At 32.2% G+C, this 12,031-nt stretch overlaps 1 protein-coding gene across 1 annotated transcript in view; it reads right to left on the bottom strand.

Moving 5' to 3' along the window:
- The window catches only part of Kal1 (anosmin-1 Kallmann syndrome 1), a 62,080-nt gene that overhangs the window by 23,100 nt on the left and 26,949 nt on the right, over positions 1-12,031 (bottom strand). Inside the window, exon 3 of the mRNA XM_076395333.1 lies at positions 4,874-5,069. Coding sequence (XP_076251448.1) covers positions 4,874-5,069 — 196 coding nt within the window. The remainder of the gene's footprint in view (positions 1-4,873; positions 5,070-12,031) is intronic.

Genomic DNA, 12,031 nt, shown 5'->3' with positions numbered 1-12,031 from the left:
CATTATCGAATATTATTTACATGCCACGCTTAAAATTTAAAATATTCATACAACTTTTCTCGTATCGAGTTCACATTTGATGTCTTCAACTCACCATCCGAAATATATTGATAGAAATCGCGCGATTTTACAAGTTATATTCGTTCTCTCATATACGCTCTTTCTATTTTATACATCTTTCTTGACTTACGAAACCTTATGTAACAAGTTTTCAACGTTAATACATTTGCTGCTTTTTTAATTAATAGTACATCTATCAAAAGCATTATTAAATAAATATACTAGTTAAAAAATTATATTAAGTACGTTGTTTATTTCGCATTAACTTCGTACTGGAATGCGGTTCTATATTTTCGGTACTGAAAATATTGGATAAGGGCAATTAAGTTAGTAAGTAAATTATTGTAAATTGAATGTAATTTGTTAGTCAGCATGTATAGTTACTGACTAGAGTCGTAACTTTTCGAAAGATCAAATTCCAAGCTATTTCTCTATTTAGGTGGATGTTTGGTGGTTTCTTGGAACTACTCAACACATATCTGTTTTACACTATGGAAAATATGATGTTTCATCAAAAGAAACTGTTCGAATTATCATCGTGTGCTAGTAAAAACAGTCAGCTCTTACTATAAAAAAATGTTACACATAATTTCAACAATTCAAGACAAAAAACGTCCTAGTAGACCAAAACTTTTAAATATGCAGAACAACAGGAATTACAAGACAAACTTAACAATTGACAGAAAACTCTCAATTTGCAAAATTGACTACAAACGATGGGAAAGATCAAAAAGATAGAAAGATCGATGCCATATGAATTGAATGACAGCTAATTAAAGAATCGAAAAATCGTCAGTGGAATGAATGAAAGGCAGTCATTTCTGCATCAAGTGATAAGTGTAACGAGTGATGAGAAATTGATTTATTCCAAAAATCGTTGTAAATTTTCAAAATAATTGTCAAAACCCAACGAAACGATCAATATTTATCGCAACTGAAAACAAATGACCAATTTGAACTGTGCATTGATCGAAAAACGTAAAAAAAAGATTTTACAGCATAACAAGGGCGTCTTATATAACAGGATCAGTCACTGAAGTGTTGAATGGGATGTTTTATCAGGCCCGCAATACTCTTCAGACCTAGCTCCCCCCGATTACCACTTTTCGCCACTTTTTCTCGAAGAAGCCACATATTAAGGCTTAATTAATAGTTTCGTTCAGAGGATTGAACATTTATTATTACTGTTCTGTTATAATAAAAAATAATATAAATATTTACATTAATACAAAACCGAGGCGAGTACGGGATTATCATATATATATCATATATATCAGTGTATATTTCCCAAAATTAAAATAAAACTAAACTACTTAAGCTAAAGTTAAGAATATCCTTATACACTAAACAAAATCGTGTGGTTGGTTGGCTTCAATCTTCTGATTTCGATCGTGTTGTCCAGTAGCTCTATTGCTTCCATGTTACTGTGATTTAGCAATATTGTTTCATATCTAAGGCGAAATCTTGGACCACTTCATATATCCACTTGATTTCGAGGTCATTGTGCAGGTCTTCGTTGGTTACGTAGTCACAAGCATTGGTAATTAATCGCAGAAGTTTGTTTTGGGTGCGTTGGATTACTAGTTGGTTTGATGTATTAGTGCAACGCCATATTTGCACCTCATAAGTCCAAATTGTCTTTATGATAACCTTAAGAATGGCTTTCATAGAAATGAATCATTTACCTTATTGATTTTAAATTATGGACGTTAACATTTTAATTAAAAAAAACTACCACTGGTTTATATCAGGAGGTAAACAAAACCGACTGCACGTGAAGACTTATCGTTATGCAAATGCTTATTACTCAAACGCTGCAAAAATTGCCTAATTTTAACAGCTCAATATAACAAGAGTTTCGTGGTGGTCCAGTAAATCGACGACAAAGAAATTATATCATTCGAGTGTCAGGGCCGTACTTTTGAAAACGGCAACCTTTCGCGTTTCGTTTCGCATCAAGATTTATTTTACTGACAGTCGCGTGTTTTACGATAATGCGTGTTTATGTTGTAAATGCTCGTAAAATCCGTCTTTATCTTGTCACTCGCGCATATTATCAATACAACAGCCAGCGTCATTATGATTCTGTACTATTCCAATTTGGCTTACGGCCTCATATTGCTGTTTGCATCAGCGAAAATAATTTAAAAGTGGTTATTCGATTTTCAATCAGTCGCATTTAGGAGTGGATAACCATTATTAATTGAATATATCACATAAATCATTAATGCAGGTATTTTATATGTGCAGCTGTGCTTAAAACGAAACCTATTTTACAATATTACTGGCTAAAATTAAATTAATTTTCATAATATAATCAAGTTGAGAAACAAGTAATGGTAATTTTTCGAATAAAGTCATATATCTTCGGTAAATTTTGCTTTTTTTAATTTCAAAAAATAGTTTTAACAAAAAATTGAACCGACTTAAAAAGTTAAAAAAAATCAAACTTAGTTTTTTAACACACAAATTTTTTTAAAAATAAAATATCCTTACTTAACCTATGTAAGTGGATAAATATGATTAGGTGCTAAATTGCTAAAAAGCTAAATTGTATATATAGTAGAATATAAAATATGTGTCATAGATATATTGAGTAATGTTTTTGATTATATTTATATAATTATTAGAACGATTATTATGTACATATTTTATATTAAAATGTTTCTTTTTATGTTCAAAATTTAGGTTTGATTATTTTTTCATTTTTAGTGAGCTCTTTATTTATTTTTTGGAGTTGTCTCAATTTTTTTGTAAAATTATTTTATTTTTCTCTTTTTAGTCTGGTGTAGGTATTCGTGCAATAGAGTACACAGTTATTTTACTTAATATTACAATGGGTAGGCTAAGAAAAGGTGCAGCCCGTATGAGGAAAAATAAGAATAAAGAAACAATGATTGAAAATAAGGAGCGCCTCAGGCCCCGCTATCTAGCTCAGGTGATTTGACAAATGTTTTAACTAAACTACAACAAAAAGTTATTGTCTCCGCCGGGAATTCAACCCGCAACCTCCGTTTGGGAGCTAAACGCTTTAACCATTACACCATAGAAGAAGTTGTCTACAATATTTCTATGAGGTCTTATATGCTATAATCAGTGCTTAAAAATCAAACTGAATGGCTTTTGCACTGAACGACTTCCGATTTTCCGTCACATCAGTTCATCGATAACATTATACACAAATATCTGATTATTTTAGATAAAAAATATGTGAAAACTTTGTATCTGTCTTTGAAATTTGAGTATTTCCCTCGATTATCATCCCTTCGCCCCAACAGATCCTGATTTGGTTCCACCCTTCCGCTTCCTTGGAGGTGCACGCTTTCGAATAAAAAAATAATTTTGAAGATCGGCCGACAATTCACGAGTAATCGGCGAACATACATTGAAAAAAGTATACAGCCGAGTATAGAACCTCCTCCTTTTTCGAAGTCGGTTAAAAAGAAAAAACACAGTGTAGGTTCATCGAAAATTGTGTGTTCTTTATGAAGATTGTCAGTATCAGAACTGGCTTGCTCACGTTTGTTAAATATTTCGATGTTAAAGATGAATTCATAATGATTTCCATTTCGGCAATGAAAAATTTTACAGAAAACAAATGTTAAGCATTATTCGGTAAGTATTATAAACTGTTGGATAACTTGCAAGCTTAAAAATAAAACAAATATGTAGAGAAAGAAACCAACTATCCTTAAATACTGACCAGATAAGAAGTTTTTAAGACAAGCCAAAAAGGAACCATATAATAGCTTACGAATTAACAACGTTAACTAGTTATGTCCTTTTATTTCATGTACAAGTAAGTGTCTTCCGCGCAAAAGAATTAAGTAATGATTTAAAAGTTACAAAAGTCACTAGTGTTGTTACGATTTCGCAAGGACCCATTGAAAACATTAAAATGGTGTTCAACTTCTTGTACACCCTATTTTGATCAATACATAATAACCGATGTAGCGACCGCTACAATCCTTTAGGCCACGGGGCGTTCAACTACAACAAAGTTAAAAGTTGGCAACGTTATTAGATTGGTACCATGCGGTTTCCGGCTATTAAAGACCACCATGACGACGTCTCGCTCTCCCATCCCCTGGCTCCAGAAAGTTTCTAGTTCGACCGCAGATTCCATTGGTCAGCTCAAATTCAGCACGCTATTTGCAAAGGCAATGGCGCGTACAAACGTCTATTTCCACTCTCACAAAATATTAGTCCGTTCAGTCTGACTTTACAGAGCACAAGTGTAATACAAGTATGTCTCTGAGAGAAAACTTGAACAACTCCAAGTGTTCCAAACCAAAAAAATCCTCGCGTTACTCTATGCCCCATGGCTTATGAGGAACGTTAACACTCACCTAGAATCAGGCATCCCGTTTGTGAAGAATTTCACGAACATGCTCAGTGTAAGCTTCTCCATAGACACCTTATAACACGATAAAACCTTGATTGACTATCCTACTACCTCGGTAGTGGAGCAACTATGACAATCCCAGTTGAAACCCAGGATTTCTCTCTCAAAACACTCACATCCCGAACCCGAAGCGACATCAGCAAAAGACCATTTGGTTCCAGCTGGTCATCCTAATGTCCTGTCAATTCTCCCGTCGATCACATTTATCAATTCATATATCATTTAACCAGTGTTTTCAGTTCTCGCGCGAATTCCTTCCACAAAATAGTAGTGAGTGTTAGGACAAACAATCGCATCGACAGCCTCATATTCCGACTGAACGACCAGACGAACATTCCTACACCCATAACCCATAATTCATTAACATAAATAATATTAGTAATAAGGCATAATTTTCTAGGATCATACCTACTGCTGATAAGAGACTATCGGGCTCCTGACACGTTACTCCGCAGCTGTGCTGGCAGCATTTCTCAAGCCGAGGACATTGGGAATCAACATGGCAACTTCTCAGGCAAACCCTCGCGAAAGGAGAAAGCGTGGTAATATTCTGCGGGCATATACCAGGCTTCTTGAAAGGCTTGGCCAAACATTCCTTGATGCACTGAAAACGAGAAAAACATATATATTTATTTTGTTCGTTCGCCAATTATTTTTTTTCAAATCTGACTACTTTAAATAATAATTAATTGCCAAGGAATACCAGCAAATATTTGTTTTCAATCAGCGTGGCAGACAAAAAAAGATCTGAAAGCTTTGTTTCGACAATGTCAATATTTGGAATCAATATTACGTAAAAAATTATGCTATTTGATGATTTGATAGGTTTATTCAGTTAATGGATATTGCTTAAAATAACCAGATGTTGCGAGATTGACATCAATAACATGACGCAACAAAATACTATTTTTTTGAATGTATCTATGTATTCTTGACTTGTTATCTATTTAGTTATACTAGTTTTAAGCCAGTGAGAGAGAGAGAGAGAGAGAGAGAGAGATTAGAATATAGAAAGGAGAATTAGAAATTGTAAATTAGTTTTTATAAAAAACAGTTTAAACTTGGGTTTCCTTGAGTTGCTTAACTTTTTGTTTGTGTTTTGAAAGTTTAACACGGGAAATAGAATTGAACTTTGATCTTTCTGGCAACTTTTACAACTTTGCTTATCCATTTTTGAACTTAATTGTTCAAATAATAATATCAACTCATTTAGAATTTCTTTATGGCGATTTCATTGTCATTTACACTAAAATGCATCACTTTTTAAAACGCTGAAGCAAAATAAATAACATTGAGGGAATTAATTTTAATTTTTTACCAATAATTTATTTAAACCCAATTTTTGTATCGTAGCTTTTGATTATTTCAAAAATTAAAACGATTTTTCGTAAAATATCTCAGCAAAAAATATTTAAAAATGTTAGTATCAGTTTTATCTCTACTATCTATGCACACTCTTGAATAAATATATCATCTTTTTCATTATTTTTCAAAAAAAAACTCAATGGTCACTGTAAAACTATTTTGTTACTTTTTATTAGCGTTGGGAACTATCGACTGAAAACAGTCGCAACAGCCGATAGTGGCAAAACAGTCGAAACAGTCGATAGTCAAAAATTACTATTAATTAGTTAATTTTATATGTGCTTATATTTTCGAACGGTAGTATAAGCGAGACGGAGATGTGCGTATTCCTTCACGTATTAACTTTAAAAAAGAAAGGAAATTTCTATGGAATGGAATAATTCCCCAAAAATATTTTATCGTATTTTAATATGTTAATTACTATTTTCAAATAATATACTATAATAAATATAGACAATATAATACAACTTAAATAAAACCTAAAAACTAAAGCTGTACAATAACCATAAATACTAAATAAAAATTAAACATACATCTAAACATAAAAAAAACTAATTTATGACATAACTAAAAATGATCGCATAATAGATACTAGAGTTTTTTTTAATAATATAAAGTAAATGCTATATTTATATTATTTATTTATCAAAAATCGAAAGAGTAATCGAACTATTACCTATTATTGCCATAAAAATAGTCAAAAGTATATTACTCTTTACCATTCACAATTTTAATCTTTTTACCTTATTACGTTAACAATCTTGAAAAATATCATTCCAAAATGCTGCTATATTAATATGCAATATATTGTTATTTACAAGCAAACTACCAAAAATATCATAAAACTATATATATATATATATATATATATATATATATATATATATATATATATATATATATATATATATATATATAAATCTATGTAAGCATAAATTGGGTACAATTTTGTCTAGGTCGCGGTTAGGACGACAGAGGCAGAACGTTAAAAATCAGTCGAATGAAACTAGAAGAACGCAAAAAAAGAAACTAAAAGTACACGATTGAAACAGTCGATAGTAAATAGTAAAAAAAAAAACAGTCGGACCGAAAATAGCGACTGAAACAGTCATTGGTAAAAAGTAGTAAAATCAGTCGAACCAAAAATAGCGACTAAAACAGTCGATAATAAAATGTAGTCAATTACTAAACAGTTGATAGACGATTTCAGTCGATAGTTCCTAACACTACTTTTTATACTTAAATTTAACTAACTTATGGAATATTCCTCTGGATTCACAGTCCCTAACCCATTCTACTGTATTGATATTAAATGCCATTAGTAATATTATTTATATACTGAGACAATAGTAAACGGTAATAGTTAGTTCTTGGAATAATTCAATTTAAACATTAATTTTTGTTCGAGTTTCCGAACGTTGTAGTAACAATGACAAATGATTGAAAACAAATGTAAACAAGAGTATCACAATAGCCATACAGAGAGATTTCAAAGCCATGAATCAATATATCACCATTCATGTATTATATAACGCGTAAATAATTCATTAATCACTGAATCAACAACCAGATAAGGCGTCAAATTGTTATGTTTTTTATGTTACTTGCCACACTATAATTGCTGTTTACATACGAGGGGTACTATTTATATTTTGAGCCTTGACAATATTAATTATTATCCTATGGTTCCAATCGACAAATTGATATTTTTGACCATAAGCTTTTCTCATCTTTACATTCTTTACACTCAATTGACCAACTGAACGTTTTGTCTGGCAGGAAAAATGGAATTAAGTTGTTGTGCGATGAATTGTTGTGATTTTAATTTTGAAAACAAGAATGTATCATTTTGTTATTGATTATTTTCATCACTGATTATTTCCATTTTTACGATACTGTATCGTTGTTAATCCATCCTAATGACTGGAAAGTAAGCAGGACTATGTGTAATTTAAGTCAATAAAAGTCCTTGAAATCTGTTCATCTGTTTAGTTTTGTTGTAAAAAATAGTTATGTGACAAGTTCTTTAATCTATAAAGTTTAGAAAAATATTGAGAGGTTTATAAACAAAAACTACAACTTTTTAAAATCTTTTCGTAAAAGAAAACATATATTAAAATGTAAATTATTGAATAGTGCAACAAGTTCTTTTAATTTTCAACGGTAACAACATTTTTTGAAAAAACCTTTCGAAGAAAAATACGAATATTAAAATATAAACATCTCAGACATAGGAAAATTAAGTGAAACAAAATGGTTGACCTCATTGTATTCCAAATTAAACGACATGACTCAACTGAGCTGGGAACTAATGGAAGATAGCAACAAGTTATGGTCAGTAAAACCCGATTCCTGCTCTTTTATTCTCCTGTCCGAATTCAGATCCTGCAAATTCACCCATTCCCTTTTGAGGACGAGAGACCCCTCTCCAAAATGCCTTGTCTGTGGCTCTCTATATTCAGTATGTCGTACTCTTTTAGAATGAAACTCTTTGATCACAAGAACCAAACTTAACTTCCCTTACTATCAGACTGATTCACTTCGGAAAACTTGTCTAAGCTTCTTAAATTCCTTGAAACCCTTAATAAACAAATAAGCAATTGAATACTGCATCTTGCTTTAAATATTTATATTAATTATTAATGTTATAATATTAATGTTATTTAACAGTACTTCTTCTAAATATTTAGTTATTCCTTATCCTGTCTTGTTTTTTCAGTTCTGTCAAATTGATTGTTAGATATTTAAGTTATCTTGGTTTAAAGAACATTACAACTAATGAGCAACAGGCTTGATGAGTTGATGAACGAAGAAGAAACCAACACATTAATTTTAAATCACAGACTCGATGTTTTCTACGGTATTGGTCTTACAATATATACAATGACCCTCGTACAACCTAAAAACTAAAACTGACTGCTTGTACTCATATAAAATAATTATTTAACTGACAGTTCGTGCACATAAACACCCGAATATATTCATTAAATAAATAATTCAAGATAAATACGTGGAAAATTAAAACACGTTTTGGGCTATAACAAATTGGCAGTCGGTCGGGCCGGGACCATCGGTAAAAAACAATAGACGGTCGCAAAAACTGGCTCCTCGATATATTTATAAATAGACAGATTTAACTGGCCGAGTCAAATCGAAAGAAACGCTTTATGGCCGGGGAGGAATGGAAAGAACGTCGGGTAATCCGATACTTGAACTAGATAAATAGGTTGACATTGCCAGCCATCGGTCGCAAATTATCGGCTGGATGGAGTGCGACGGACATTCCGCCTGTCAGAGACCTATCAAAACTCGAACATCCCCTCCGTCATCGCCATGGTGAGCTGTCCTTGATACCAAATCGACACGTAAAAATAGATCAGAAATACAAAGTAACATTTCAAGCTCGCTTTTAGTTACATTGTATCATATAGAATGGGTCAAGTTTATGTATTAGTTCCATTGTTTATTCCATAAAAATCTACAACAGTTCGTTAGTTTTTGGGAAGAGTCCTGATGATATCGGTGAAGAACTTCTGTGTTTTCAATTTGAAAGGATGTACTGTAATTCTGCAGAAATCGCATTAAATAAGAATTAGCAAGTGATACGTACCAGGAGTGCCGGTAATTCCTTTCCGTGTTTTTTTTTCGCTAAAAAAATCGTTATCTTGACTTTGAGTCTAATCTGCTCTGCTTTTTGTTTAACAAAAAAGTTTCAAGTTTAACTTGCTGAAGTTCAATCTGCTTGAGAAATTGGGTATCCGTCAAGTGATACAATTAGGTTTTTGTCATAACGCCGCAATGCGAAATTAACACAGACAGATTTGGAGCTATTAGCTGTATTTTCCAGTTTATAGTCTATTTGTAGAACTTGTTAACTGCTACTTGTACCTTTTTTACAGCTTTAGACAGAGATACATCTTTTGCCATGATAATTGTTTCCTCGGTAAATGTTCCAAGTACTATTTCTTTTGTTGTGATATTAGCAGTTTAAAACAGATGCAGGTTCCATAACCTATAATGCGATACTCTAAATTTTCGTTTGAAAAGATATAATTCCAGCAGTTGACAGTAATTCCGCAGTAGCAATTTGCTCAATTTGTAGATTAATCCCAAATGGCATACTCGGTCAAAAGCTTGTGAGACGTCCAGAAATATTGCAGCGCAGTATCTCTTTTCTTCGAATGTCTTTTCAACAACCGCTGTTACTCTGTGCACTTGGTCAATCGTCGAGTGGTGATTTCGAAATTCAAACTGGAAATTTGGTATTTTTATAAATGGTTTAATGCGTTTTAAAAGAAGTTTTTCAAATAATTTTGATATCGCAGGAAGCAGCGAACAAGGTTGTCAGATTTTCTAAGCATAATTATTCGGACAACCTTAAGGTATTCCGGCATATGTTTCAGTCTCAAATAGGCATTGAATATGTATGTCAACATGACGATTGCTTTTTGTAGCAGCTCTTTTAATAACCTTGGTGAAATATCATCAATTCCGATAGCCTTTCTAGGATTGAGGTTGTTGTCAACTTCTGTGGCAATTTCCAGTGGAGAAATCATATGTATAGTTGCATGGGGCTGATAACCAGGATTTATATCTATTGTAGATTCTATGTAATTTTGTTAGAATACGCTAATTATTCTACGAATAATTCAGCTTTTTCATCGTTGCATCGAACCTATTCATTTCGATTATTCTTAATAAGCGGCACTTTAATAATTGGTATTTTATATATCCCAGTTGCTTTCCATATCGAATAATCTATGTCAGATTCCGGGTTTAATTCAGTTACATATTATTCGAAGCAACTGTATTTATATTCTTTAATCTTTTGAATTTGTCTGATTACTAATTCTATTAAATATTGTTTTATCTACAGAATTTCTGATTCTGTGCTATAATCTTCGGGCTTTTCGTTTTTCTTTTATCAATTCCTAATTCACTTTGATATAGTGGCTCGCAATAAAATATGACGACGAATGTTCACAACCAAAAGTCGGACTAACATTGTACCGGCCCTATATCACTGACGGACTTTAAATTTATTAATTTAATCATTTTGCAGTTACACTGACACAACTACAAAAACTAAAAGCAACTCAGTCAACAACAATACCAAATATAGGAATAAATGACGAATCGAATTACTATAATTACTATAGCAAGTGGACAGATGCAAAAAAATGCGGGCAGAACTTGTTGCTTTTTCTACATAAAATTCATTAATGTTGTAGTGTTAATAATTATCCGTTATGTATTCCGAATTATTCATATGATGGTAACGGGTAGGAAGAAGGTTTTTATCAGAATCTTTAGCTCGAAAAGCAAAAATATTTTAAAAAATCGTGATTAAACATATTTGAAATTTCGTAAAATAGAAAAGGGATGTAGAGGTGGTCATCAGCCTAATAGAGAAACATTTAGCAGTGGAGTTAACCTAAAGAAGAACGCCACATAATATCAGACATTCTACAGAAATGGTATTACGATATTACCAGAGAAGTAGCAAAAGATGATCTAATTTAAATGAACAAATTCGTTTTGACAAACATTAAAAGAACAGAAATAATTTATTTCGCAAGCTCGTTACTCACGATATTCATCAGATTTTCTATCAATAAGATGTTTAGAAAAAAGGAAACGATAAACTTCTTTATACATCTCGGTATACGATGATCGAAACCGTTTCAAACTGAACAGGTTTGAATTTCTTGCGATGGGATGTTTGCGAAAGTAGCGAAAGAACACGGATATAGTTTAATGGGATATGGAGCAGATATATGGCCGTAAATGTAGATTACTCGTTTCCAGTTTATTGTACATGGGAATTAATACTACGGTATTACCGCTGATAGCTAAGACCTGCTTTGGACTAGAAATAAATTTACGTTCCTGCGAACAGATTGTTATCATTAGTTGCCCGTTATTTTTTTTTCTTCGCGAATAATGCAATTGTGTCGATGTCTTTGTATTGTAGACATTTTTACGTGGAACCATATATTTTTACCGAAAATAAGAATAATAATGTTGTTAAAAATAGAATGTTACTGCTTTTATACAAAATATATGTTAAAATACACGGGTTGAACTATAGTACAACATGATCAAAGCACGATTACGATTTGTCCTTTGCTTCAAAATAGGTCTCAGTTTCGGCGATCACCTCTTGATCTGTTATGTGAATGAGTTAAATGTCCAGAACAC

This window comes from Rhynchophorus ferrugineus, unplaced genomic scaffold, assembly GCF_030347505.1.
Source record: "Rhynchophorus ferrugineus isolate W39M unplaced genomic scaffold, kcgeb_rfMv2 rfM2, whole genome shotgun sequence".
Taxonomy (NCBI): Eukaryota; Metazoa; Arthropoda; class Insecta; order Coleoptera; family Curculionidae; genus Rhynchophorus; species Rhynchophorus ferrugineus.
The sequence above is the reverse complement of the archived record's forward strand: the minus strand, read 5'-3'. Positions and strand labels throughout refer to the sequence as shown.